A 13,797-nucleotide genomic window follows, 5' to 3' on the forward strand; every position below is an offset into this window, starting at 1 on the left:
TTGGTTGGTAAAGAGTGCCATATATTTCACTGGGCAGCTTACGGAATCAGTTAGATCAATTTTACAGCCACTGGAGCCTAAAGAAACTGGACTGACTAATCCTTTTCCACTGTCAAAAAAGTCATCAAGCACTGCCTGATAGATCTTCTGCGTGTGTTTCCTCAGACCAGGCATCCTTCAATTTGCTGCAATTTGAATTTGGTGCTGGCAGAGACATGAACAAACCCTTCGAGCCCATGGTCTCTTGCGATATAACTCCTATCTAGGAAGACGTCTTTTCTTGTCACTATAATGTCTGCCAGACATAAATACACATTTCGGGCACTACACACCTTGGGGCTACACACCATATTACATTTGGAAAGGATGTTTGTTGAGGACCCTCCCAATTTGTTCTCAAAGAACTGGCCAAATTCCTCCTGAAAGGAAAATTGCTGACGTCCTATTTTCCACACTCACATAATACTTTGGCTAGGAAGCAACACGCAACCTCAATTTCAGCTTTCAATGTTTACCATTAGAAAACACATCTCTGCATTCCATAATGCACTACAAGTGACCCTTGTAGTGACTGATAATGACAAAGCTTCAGCTACATCACCAAGACTTTGACTAATAGTATAGTCTATGCCTTACATATATTCTGGTCATAGGGCTGATCCAGCAACAAATGTCTTCAGTGCTTGGTCCATAACAGGTAAGGCTGCTTCTATAGGTTTCTTCAGGCATGTGCCTATTACTGCAATATGTCAATGGGCTATCAAAACTTTCTACAGGCACTATGCTCTTGAGGCTTCCTCCTGAAGTGATGCCCAGTATGGAAAGGGGGCCTGAGAAGCCCCAGATTAAGCAGTTTGATGCTACCTACTTGCCCTCCTCCCTATTCTCTTTGTGGGGAGACTTGGAGAGAAGGGGTCCCATAAAGTTAGCTTTATACAAGGGAAGGAGTGTACCCACCTGTGAGACACAGCCTCATTCATGGTACCAGAGATAAAAAGCTCTAATTAAATAGCTATCGGGTGCTTGTCCAGTCATATCCCTACTTACAATTCATAATGGGACCCCTCGACTAAGAAAACTATAAAAGTAACTTTAACCTTCTTTTCTCTCATTTGTATTAAATTAATTTTATTTGGCAGGTTGCCATTCCATACTTACAAGGCATAAAGTGTGCGTAAGTGTTCTTGCAGATTTTTTTGCAGTTTTATATAATGTGAACTCGACCCGAAAGTATTGCAGAACTTTACATGCGCACCAGTTATTTTACACAAGGACAAATTCATTTTTGGTAGACACAGGGAAATTAGGTGATTTGTTTAGAATCACAAGATGTTGAGCCAACGCTGTGCCTCGTTCTCCAGCTCCAAATTCGGCAGCTCTGGTCGTTACGCCACATCCGATGCGTGACGCAATTTCCATACCTCCTTCCCACCCCTATTTCCTACTTGGGCAGTCCAGAACCAACAGGTCTCTGAAGCCTGGTCCCTTGACTGAGCCCATTTACCTACCTTGGTTTCCTTTTCTATTATAGGGTGACAAATGAAAGCAGCTATTATGGGCAATGTTCATTGCCTCTTTGGTTACTGGGATCCTAAGTCAATGAAACTCTACATGCATTCCATATACAGCAATAGCAAATGTAGAAAACCCTGAATCAAAAATAACACTTTATGTATGTATCGGCATACTTATCCATGTAAAAGGTTAATATTCTAGCCAATAAACAACAGAGTGCTGCACTTAGTTCTTGCTGGAGAGATGAATATGTACAATGCAGGGTCTTCGCCGTAGGGTTTGTCAGACAGGACTTGACTTCATAAGGGACTGATGGGGGCTGTCTTAGAAAGATTAGCTTCTGTACTGCAGTGTGTTGGGTAAGGAGCATGAAATGTGAACTACGGTTGTTTCAGGACTTCGGTGTATACAGTGGAAAGGCTAGCCCCTGGCCTGATTCTGAGTCTGGCAGTGTCAAGACTAGTTGTGGTGTGTTTCATGTCTTTTGATGAGCTTTGTTGGCGATTCAACAGGGTTTAACATTTTTAGACTGAAGGTGAAGTCAGTGCAGGTCTAATAAAGTCGGGGTGATATGATTGTATTTTCAGTCCTCTGCGTCAGTGATGGCTGTAAATTGCACTTCAGTAGGCTAGAGAGGAGACGGGGGATGAGGACATTGCAAACAACAATACGAAACCCTGAGGTCTATAAATGCAAAAGATTAAATCATAAAGTGAAGTATAGAAACAAACTATGCCCAATAGAAAATTACTAAAGGCAATCCCTTGTAGGACGTAATCCCTCACTCACCATAGGTGACATGCTTCATCATTTGGGATTCTCCTCCCAGAGGAAAAACCTAGTTCCTCTGGGGGCTACAACCCCCTCTCTAAGAGGGAGGAGCTCAGGGATGTTTTCAAAATACACTAGAGGATAAACTAAATCCACAAATGATGAGCTTATTGTATGAGTGAGGGTTGCAGTGCAAGTAAACAAACAGTTAAGTGAAAATGGTGTAGTTAAAACTAGTTCAGGAACGGCAGGCGAATATAAGAAATATAACTGTAAATCTTCCACAGCCGTGCAAGACCAGGATTAAAATCATGTACACCTCCAGTCAGAAGATTATAGACTGTGGTGATCAATAGGTAATGGTCAACATGTTTCAGCCATAGCGCCTCAAAAAAGGCTAGGCTTTCATCAGGACCACTCAAGCTACTGCACAAACATCCTGTGTGAAAACCACACAGGTAAAGGATACACAGGACACACGCGAACTACTTGATATGTGTCCGTCAGTAGTGCGTTTCACCTTCACCTAAAAAAGAAAACACAAACTTAGTGTCAGTACATCAAAAATAATGATGCACTGTGCAAAACACTACGACTGGAAATAAAATGTATTTCAACAGCAGACTCACTCACCCGTAGAAACTGGGTGAGTCAATAACCTCCACCTGGCAACCGCTCAGGAAGGGAACACCGCTCTGGAAGAATACGGTGAAAATCACTATAATGCAACATTTGGCGTACATATTATGAAGGTGTATAGCGTAACACCTCTGCTACACAGCCATCACAGAGTAAGTGAGACACAAATTCTATTTAGAGGGGAGACTGACACATAAATCTAGAAAGGGTACTGTCATATAAGACTCTACTGACAAGAAACACAATGTGTCCTCCTGTAAAAATAAAAATAAAATGTAAACCAGTAGGAGTCTGGTGAAAAAATCAATAAAAAGAATAACAGCTATATGATCCACAGAGGCCGTACATTACATATAAACGAGAAAAAGAAAAAAAGAAAAAAGGACCAAACACAGAGTGAAATACTCGTATATAGGCTTGGTCCTGGTTAGTGCATAACAAATAACACAGCACCAAAGTAATGAACTATTAAGGCACTTATCAATTGCCTAAAGAGTAACTCTCAAAATATTAACTAAACTAACAGGTGAATCAGGTAGAACAAATGTAGCCTGGAAAACGCCTACCTCTCCGTCGGGGAACCGAGGCAAAATGAGAGCCTGATGCCCGGAGGTCCCGCGGCACGGCAAATGCTGAAAATATAAGCCGTCCGCTGCTAGGGAGTGTCGGCCAATCCTGGGGCTCATTATAGATGAGCCAATCCAAAGCGGTCATTCTTTGTGGGCCACAGTAACCCGTAGTTGCGGGTCAATATGAGCGCAAATGAAGCCAAAGCCCAAATCGCGGCAAACTGTAAAACAATAATCATTCAATGTGACCACAAAGTAATAAAATGACAAAAAATGATACCACGTGTATTATCTTAGTGGAGTCACTAACTAAGAGCGCATGCGTCTAGCATGGTAATCGTGTGCATGCGCTCTGCTATTAAGACCAGATCCGAAGGCTCTGTCTGTTCGTAATGTGACTGCAGACATCGTATACCACGTAAAATTATGCACATATGCACGGATAAACGTGCTCAAAATAGTAGCAAAGTGTCAAAACTGAACAGAATAAATACAACAAAACCAAATATGGAATCATATTGGCATATGTAAAACTATCAAAAAAGAGGCACTAAAGAGGTTTGCGCAGGTAAATATCAAGCACAACGGGCAGGCGGCCAAAAAGCATAAATACACCCCAAAAATCATATGTCATGTCCCTGAAAAGAAAGGAAAACCTGGCAGAAAAAGATGCAAAGACCCTTGACAGAAGGGGTGCTGCACCGTTTATAGTAACAGCCATGGGATATCATCATTCAACCCACAAGTGTCTGTCTGTAATTTATGTACCCACCATTGCTCGCATTTAAATAAATAGAAGAGCAATCTGTGAGATAGGGAGGTATGAATGGTTTCTCAAGGACTGTCCATTTCAGGTCATTCGGAAACATGTTTGGCTGAAAGGAAATGATTGGTCAGTTTAGTAGAGGACTGACCACACCGAATAGTACTCTTGTGTTCCAAGATCCGGGTTTTAACCCGGCGGGTGGTCATACCAACATACCGTAATTTGCACGGACAGGTGATCAAATATATCAAATTTGAACTGTTGCAGTTAGTGTGACATTTGAGCGTCCAAGGTCTGGTAGAGCCTATGTCGATCTCTTTAGTCACGGAAATATGTCCACAAGCTGCACAGGAACCACAGGGATAGTGTCCTGAAACTGGCAACAAACCCCATAGAGTGTCTTGTGTGTCTGGTTTGCGAATGCGTGGTCGAGTGTGTACCAACTGATCTCTGATGTTGCTGCTACGTCTAAAAGCAAAAAGTGGTTTAGGTAGCTTGACTTCACCAATATTCAAGATCTTCCAGTTGGTCAAGATAGTTTTCTTAATTTGATTAGAAATCTTACAAAAAGTTTGTACACAGGTCAACCTGTTGTCTGTTTCTTTAGGAACTTTTGGTTCAAGAAGTGCCTTGCGATTGTTATTGGAGGCCCGTTTCGAAGCTCTTCTGATCAATTTCTTTGGGTACTGTCTAGCCTGAAGTTGTTTAGACAGATGTTGTGCGTGTTCCTGATACTTCTCATTAGAGGAACAATTTCTTTTCAGGTGTAAAAACTGTCCAAAAGGCAAGTTGTCGCGCAATGCTTGTGGATGAAAGCTATCATATTTTAAGAGAGCATTCTTTGCCATGGGCTTCCTATATAATTCAGTGCTCAAACCACCTGCAACAGGAGTTATCAGGATGTCTAAAAAGGGAAGCTTAGTCAAGGAATACTCACAAGTAAATTTCAAAAACATGTTACAGTTATTCAGCCAGTTCTTAAATTCAAGCAGTGAAGTCAAGGACCCATGCCATACCACAAACACATCATCTATGTGTCTTTTCGATACGCGTATCTGAGTGCTGTATGGATTGTAGATACTAAAGATGTAGTGTTGCTCAAAAACATGAACATACAGATTGGCCAGACTGGGAGCAAAAATGCTCCCCATTGATGTACCTGACACCTGTAAGAATAACTGATTCTCGAATTGGAAAAAGTTCTCTTTCATAGCTAACTTCGCCCAAGAAATAATAGAGACCGGAGTGATGGAATCAGGTGGATTGGCCAACAGGAGAGTTTCGATGACAGATAATGTTTCATCCTGTGGAATGCATGTATAAAGTGATTCTACATCAAACGAGACAAGATATTCAGTCTCGGGATCAAAGGACAAGTCTTTTAACAAAATCAGGATGTCTTTAGTGTCTTTGAGATGTGTAGGCATTTTAGTAGCCAGAGGATGCAAAAAATAGTCAGAAAATGCTGATAATGGTTCCAAAAGGGATCCTAGCCCTGAAACTATGGGGCGACCAGGTGGAGGATTAACATTCTTGTGCACCTTTGGAAGAATGAAAAATACGGCACAATAGGAGATGTTTTCACCAAGAATAGAGCCTCATTAGGGGTGATCCAGCCATTGGTACTGGCTTCATTTATCAAAATCTGAATTTCCAACTGCAGTCTTTTAGTGGGATCCTCGCTTAAAGAACGATATGATCGATCATTGTTGAGCTGTCTCAAACATTCGGCCCGATAGGCGGTGGTATCCATAATCACGATGGCCCCACCTTTATCCGCCGGCTTGATCATAATCGTTTCATCTGATGTTAGAGATGTCAAGGCATGTCGTTCAAGGCTAGTCAAATTCTGGTATTGTCGGCTCTCCACCGAACAGGTGGTAATCACCTGTGTAGACACCGCTTTAGTGCCTTTTTTTTGATAGTTTTACATATGCCAATATGATTCCATATTTGGTTTTGTTGTATTTATTCTGTTCAGTTTTGACACTTTGCTACTATTTTGAGCACGTTTATCCGTGCATATGTGCATAATTTTACGTGGTATACGATGTCTGCAGTCACATTACGAACAGACAGAGCCTTCGGATCTGGTCTTAATAGCAGAGCGCATGCGCACGATTACCATGCTAGACGCATGCGCTCTTAGTTAGTGACTCCACTAAGATAATACACGTGGTATCATTTTTTGTCATTATATTACTTTGTGGTCACACTGAATGATTATTGTTTTACAGTTTGCCGCGATTTGGGCTTTGGCTTCATTTGCGCTCATATTGACCCGCAACTACAGGTTACTGTGGCCCACAAAGAATGACCGCTTTGGATTGGCTCATCTATAATGAGCCCCAGGATTGGCCGACACTCCCTAGCAGCGGACGGCTTATATTTTCTGCGTTTGCCGTGCCGCGGGACCTCCGGGCATCAGACTCTTATTTTGCCTCGGTTCCCCGACGGAGAGGTAGGCGTTTTCCAGGCTACATTTGTTCTACCTGATTCACCTGTTAGTTTAGTTAATATTTTGAGAGTTACTCTTTAGGCAGTTGATAAGTGCCTTAATAGTTCATTACTTTGGTGCTGTGTTATTTGTTATGCACTAACCAGGACCAAGCCTATATACGAGTATTTCACTCTGTGTTTGGTCCTTTTTTCTTTTTTTCTTTTTCTCGTTTATATGTAATGTACGGCCTCTGTGGATCATATAGCTGTTATTCTTTTTATTGATTTTTTCACCAGAATCCTACTGGTTTACGTTTTATTTTTATTTTTACAGGTGGACACATTTGTGTTTCTTGTCAGTAGAGTCTTATATGACAGTACCCTTTCTAGATTTATGTGTCAGTCTTCCCTCTAAATAGAATTTGTGTCTCACTTACTCTGTGATGGCTGTGTAGCAGAGGTGTTACGCTATACACCTTTATAATATGTACGCCAAATGTTGCATTATAGTGATTTTCACCGTATTCTTCCAGAGCGGTGTTCCCTTCCTGAGCGGTTGCCAGGTGGAGGTTATTGACTCACCCAGTTTCTACGGGTGAGTGAGTCTGCTGTTGAAATACATTTTATTTGCAGTCGTAGTGTTTTGCACAGAGCATCATTATTTTTGATGTACTGACACTAAGTTCGCGTTTTGTTTTTTAGGTGAAGGTGAAATGCACTACTGACGGACACATATCAAGTAGTTCGCGTGTGTCCTGTGTATCCTTTACCTGTGTGGTTTTCACACAGGATGTTTGTGCAGTAGCTTGAGTGGTCCTGATGAAAGCCTTTTTTGAGGCGCTATGGCTGAAACATGTTGACCATTACCTATTGATCACCACAGTCTATAATCTTCTGACTGGAGGTGTACATGATTTTAATCCTGGTCTTGCACGGCTGTGGAAGATTTACAGTTATATTTCTTATATTCGCCTGCCGTTCCTGAACTAGTTTTAACTACACCATTTTCACTTAACTGTTTGTTTACTTGCACTGCAACCCTCACTCATACAATAAGCTCATCATTTGTGGATTTAGTTTATCCTCTAGTGTATTTTGAAAACATCCCTGAGCTCCTCCCTCTTAGAGAGGGGGTTTTAGCCCCCAGAGGAACTAGGTTTTTCCTCTGGGAGGAGAATCCCAAATGATGAAGCATGTCACCTATGGTGAGTGAGGGATTACGTCCTACAAGAGATTGCCTTTAGTAATTTTCTATTGGGCATAGTCTGTTTCTATACTTCACTTTATGATTTAATCTTTTGCATTTATAGACCTCAGGGTTTCGTATTGTTGTTTGATTTGTTATTGGGGAACAAACCCTGTGTGGTCTTTATATCTTCCCTTAGACCCCCCGGCTTAGAACCGTTTTGTGTGGATGAGGACATTGCGCCTGTACAGATGAGAGAGGTTCAGGGCTAGGGTGATAGTTCTGAAGTCCAGGGCTAGAGTGGTAGCCCCCAAGCCCAACACAGGGCGATAAGGCTTTATTTTGTATAGCAGTGAAGGCTGATATTGTGTTAGGTGAGCTTTCATGATGTTCTCTGCTGCACATGGTGAATCCGAGTGAATCAAGTTGCATAAAAAGCAGACGAGCGAATTTGTCCAGATTAACATTGGCGAGCCAGGTCTGGATCTGAACTCATCTTCTATTTTTAGTGATGAAAATTAGCTTGGTTTTAGTTGGATTGAGCTTGAAGAAAGTACTGGACATCTTGGACAGGATCAGGATGGGGCAGTTCTTGGCTTGATGCACACCAATAAAGACATCAAGCCTGTAAGGTATAATGCAAGTAGTTGGAATTATGAACTAGTCCTGGCCAGACTGGTGCGTAACCCCTTAAAATTTAGGGCCTCGTATGACATGAAGATACTCTTTTGGAGATTTCTATTCTAGTTGCCATAACCTGTGCTAGACACACGCGCGAGTGTCAGGCAAAGCGATGTCTCCCTACTGATGGAACTTGATTTCACAATGGCGAGGTGGAGACCTAGGAGCTCCACGTAGAAACTGTACATGACATGGGAGAAGATGGAGCCGTCAAGAACTCTTCAGGTAATTTGTAGGTGCTAACGATCTGGAAATGCCTATTTGGATGTGTCAGTATCTTCCCAACAAACAAGCGGAGCCAGTAGAATAGAGTGTCCACTTATCTCGGGTGCATGGCTAGGTTGCTGGTGAACGCGTCAGGGACACTGGTGTTGAATGCTTTCCAGGAGGCACCCAGAACAAGGTACATTATCTTTCTGCTTTCAGAGATTGCATCCTTCTGTGTGCCCTTCTGCTATGTGTGGCATCACCTCTGCACTGCTATGTGGCCTGAAGCAAATAAGACTTCATATTACCCAGTGAGAAAGGTTTTTTTATAAAAACAAATTGGGCCTTTTCAAATAAATAATTCGGCCCGCCTAGGTCGAGAGAAGCACCACCGCAAGATCCCAAGCGGGGCCGCCTGCTATTTTATATTGACTGCGGGTGGAACAGGAGGAGCGGCCTGTAAAGAGAACTGTTTCCTTGTTTTAAAGCACCGTTTAAAGAACTTTAAAAATCAGTGATGGCTACAAACAGACCCACAGGGGTAAGGAACTACCAGCCCCATCATGCTTTGCAGGCACTGTGATTTGCCGGCCCACTTGGGGCGTGACTTGAATAAATGGAGGGAAAATGCTGGCAGTAATGTTTGGCCATCCTGGAGAGCAGTTGGCTTTGAAGAAGGGCGTAAGCCTGAAACGCGTAGCATTAAACTGCTGGTCAGTGTGTTTTAACATTTCAGTTCCTGAGTCTGCTTACTTCCTGGGAGTGCATCTCACAAGATGGCAAACCTTTTCAAATATATATATATATATATATATATATATATATATATATATATATATATATATATATATATATATATATATATATATATATATATATATATATATATATATATATATATATATATATATATATATATATATTATATATACATATGTGTAAGGCGCTTTCATAAGGGTTCATTTTGTAGTATGTCACATTGCCGGAATCGATTATGTTCTGTGCAGGGCAGAGAATTGCTATGTGCACTAGGTTATGTTGTGATATAGTTCAACACCATTTTTCTTCCTTAATGGGTGAATGCTTGCTGTCAGAATGGTTTTGGCTGTACCAGACTGCAGTCTTTGGTTTTGGTTGTGGGCATTTTGTGGTGAATGGGTCTATGTTGGCTGTTAGTGTGCTGTTGGGTGAGTTGAGGAGTGTGCTGACATTTGTTGCAGGTTGGATCATGGTTGCTAGGCTAATTAGACCACTCTGAGCACATGAAAGGGAAAAGACTTTGATGTAGAAGAAATGTTTAAAGATGTATTGATATAGTGTAGTGGTTCAACCTTTACATTAGTGATGACGTAAAGGATTTCTTCAATTAAGCCTTTGTTGTATCGGGGATGGGCTTCTGTAGATCAGACAGAAGGCCATTATCTTGGAGGCTTAGAGGAGCAAACAACACATTAGAATTCTCAGGAGTAGGGGGTTTTAGATTCCAGAAGGGGTCCATTTCTGAAAAGCTTATGAAGTACTGTGAGGGCTCCACCAGTTTTGTGCGTGCCTGATGGAGTGATGATACCAAGGCTATATGTAGGGGAGGAACTGATTACTTTAAAGTGACAGAAGTAGTTTCTTTGTTGTGCACTGTAATGGTATCTGTAATGTCTGCAGCATGCCTTACTATAACAAAGATTGATCAGCGTGCGATGAAGCGTTTGTTCTGTTAGAGAACGTGTATGGTGATGAGAGGTGTACGAGTGAAGTTTGTTTTTGTGTTTTCTATGGCTTCTATTTGCGAATAATAGTAGGGTTTGCGTGGTGGATAGTTGGTGATTCACATGTTGGCAATTTTGCCACATTTGTATGGTGCAGGCGTTCTGTCGTTGAGCCATTTCCAAAACCAAACAGATGTTGCCTTGTTTTCCTCCTTCTTTTGCTTCAGACTCCATGGAATTCCTGCTATGAACGAAACAGTTGTCAAGAAACACTTCCTGTGGCCTTGTTGAAGGACACAAACAGTTCTTTGCTACCAGTCACCTATCTGACTGGAGAGTCTATCAACCTAACAGTGCTGTCTGGGATGCAACAGCCCGAACATGAGTCTTGCCACCCTCATTGAACAGTGTTTTGATAGCAACAGTTGAGTATCTGGACTGTGAGAGAAAAGAATCAGGATTTTTCTTGAAAGGCCAATACCACTGAAAGGAGTGCCAGGCTTCCACCCAGTCACTTACAAACTAGGCAAGGCGGACCTTGACTACCTCCGAGCTCTACCAACCTACTAAAGGCACTGACCTACTGATGACTGTCTTGGTTATACTTTTTGTGGTTTTAGTTTCAATTTTTAACGTATTTATTGGGAGAGCCTTGTTATGGGAGCAGCAGCGTGCTGTGACAGCCTGCTGATGTGTTACATTCTTGGTTATGAAGGGCATTCCCAGATGGTTACATTGGTCAGGAGAACATGGATGGTCTGAAAGAATGGAGATGAGGGGCAGGGCCTCATCAGCCAGCGGGCTGCAAGAAGAGGATGAAGAGAGATCTTTAGTTCTTTACTAAAGCCTGTTCCGAAGGATAGAGTCTAATATGCCAGGGAAGCTCATTTGAGGATTTTCGGGAAATCTTGAGATGAGTAACCATACAAGGTTCTATGCACCTTCCTTTTGGGACTTCAGGATCTTGGAGTTGCAAGGACTGAACATAGGTAGTGGGGACGCAGACAGATGTGGCGTTTATCTGCTACAAAGTTTGTTTTTTGGATACAGGCAGTTTGTGGGAACAAGTGCGTTTATTTTCAAGATGGAGTGATCTTGTTAAATTTGATTCTGTCAGTAATGCTTAGGTGAACAGCAGCATGCAGGATGTCTTTCTGCATGGACACTGATTCACCAAAATGCCAGAGGGAGCAGAAGTGACGTCATACCCCATCTATCCCCATTGAAAACACAGGGTTGATCCCTTGACCGGCTCATCTTTACACAACAATCTCCTACTTGCTGCTGATGAGATTTCTGAAGCATATGGAGAGTAAAAAACAGGAAGCTATCAAGGTCCCTAAAGTCCTGTTTAGTTTCTATATCTGCTGTAGCACAGGTGACTCAAAATTAAGGGTAGCAAGGGCACTGCCAGCAGGCTCACAGAGCAAGTCAGGGGTAGCAGATGCTACATTTGGCTAAACCGGATTTACAAATCCATTCCTTTCAGCGCGCCCAGGCCGCCATTTGGAAAGCTATTGAACAGGGTGTTACTACCATACATATGAGGCAGAACAAGGGCCTGGGTGGTAGAAATGAAGTTGTTGTGGGATTGATTCTGTATAGTACTCAGAGTTGGAACTAGGCTGTCTGGACTGTCATGTTGGCGTAGTCCATGAAAGGCAGAAGATGTCTATATAGAAGCCAAAAGTCAGGATGTCAGAGGTGAGGCACGGGAGGAGATCCTCAAGGTTTAAGCCAATGAACAAAGCCTTGATCTGTGGTCTACGTGCATGACCACTGAGGAGTACAAACTAGGTATTGGTTGGATTATAGTTTAGATAAAGAGCCATGATGGATGTTGATCGAAATGTTCTTGTGTGATATCAGGGCTACATGGGGGGTTCCGTGTAGAGATCATGGGTGCAAGTATAGAACCATGGGGGACACCCAAGTTCACTGGGAATGGTGAACATCTGTAAGAGTCCCTTTGGACAAACTGATCTCTCTCAGAGAAAATTGAATTGAATCACTTTAGAAATGGAATAGGGATGTAACCCAGGCTCCCTCAGCACTGGAGCACCAGCAGGACAGGAAACTGCCCAAATCACTGTAGTTGTCTGATGATCTCTGCACACACTGGGACTGTGGGACAGGGAAACCATCAACCCCTGTAGCCACCTTATAAATGAGGTCACTAACCATAACTCCCAGTGGGCTTCAAAAGTCCCGAGGGGTGACCATGCTTGATCCCAACAATGAAAATACATCAATTTGAAGAAATAATTACAAAACAATCACATGTTGTCAGCACCATTCATTCTGCATAAAACAGCTGTTCGTGGTCGGGCACTTCAAGGAAATACCTATATCTGTTTGGGAAGTGAAACACATTGACTGTTTGGGCTTTCTGATCCTTTGGTGTGCTTGAGTTGAGTGGCTTGAGCATCATGGCAGCCTGGGTACAACAAGTACAAAGTTAAGCAATAGACACCAACAAAATCTCACTTTCCCAACAAAACGAACTCAGGGTTCCACAGCATCAAACACAAGGGTTCACATTATCCTCATCAGATTCTCAATGGTGCAATCCAAAACTCTCTCTAGTGGCTGTCAAGAGCTTACATCCTGAATGCCCATCAGAGGAAGCCGCAGGAAGCACTCTTCGATTTGGGTCGGAAACTTGTGTCCTTTTTGACCCCTGTAGAATAAGGGGATCATTCTATTGCTAGGAGTTCCCATATGTCCCCAGAGAGCAGTGTCAATCAGAGACTGGTGTGAGCTCCTGAACACACCAATCCAGGACAGAAGCAGCAGGAAACAGTGACTGGTGAACACCCATCGCTCTCTGCTGCCACCAATGTCTAGCGATACGCAAAGCCTACTAGAGCTATAAGAAGTTGTCCTCCTCCACGCCATCCTCGTCTTCCTCATCATGCGCCAGAGCCTTAATGTCATGGGTAATGTTATTGATCATCCGGTTGAAGCACTCGCTCTCGGAGTGCAGAGACCAGCTGTCGTAGCTCTGCACAGCAGAGGCCGATGTGCTGCTCATGCTTCGCTTGATCCTTCCGAAGCTGTCGGTCAGTATTCCGCCTTCACGGATCCCGATGCTCTCCAGGAAGCTCTCAAAGTAGCCGATGTCCTGATCCGGAATGAAAGGCCTCAAACCTGCAGCAGCAGAAATAGACAGATGTGAGGTCACATTATAGGGTGTTTGGTACGAACAGGGCTGTAGCACATATCCCACACTTCCTTCTGCAATGCCCCTTCCACTTAGTTGGACACTAGAGGCTACTTGAAGGCTAACAGGATGCAAGCCCAAAGGACTCAGCAAGAAAT

General features: G+C 42.8%; 1 protein-coding gene across 2 annotated transcripts in view; it reads right to left on the bottom strand.

Annotated features, from left to right (window-relative positions):
• Positions 1–12,752: 12,752 nt before the first annotated feature.
• The window catches only part of CCM2L (CCM2 like scaffold protein), a 102,429-nt gene continuing 101,384 nt past the window's right edge, over positions 12,753–13,797 (bottom strand). For both annotated transcript variants that reach the window (XM_085619505.1, XM_085619504.1), the window contains exon 10: positions 12,753–13,626. In XM_085619505.1, the coding sequence (XP_085475631.1) occupies positions 13,346–13,626 (281 nt within the window). In that variant the 3' untranslated portion in view covers positions 12,753–13,345. The remainder of the gene's footprint in view (positions 13,627–13,797) is intronic.

This window comes from Triturus cristatus, chromosome 7 (assembly GCF_964204655.1).
Source record: "Triturus cristatus chromosome 7, aTriCri1.1, whole genome shotgun sequence".
NCBI classification, from domain to species: Eukaryota; Metazoa; Chordata; class Amphibia; order Caudata; family Salamandridae; genus Triturus; species Triturus cristatus.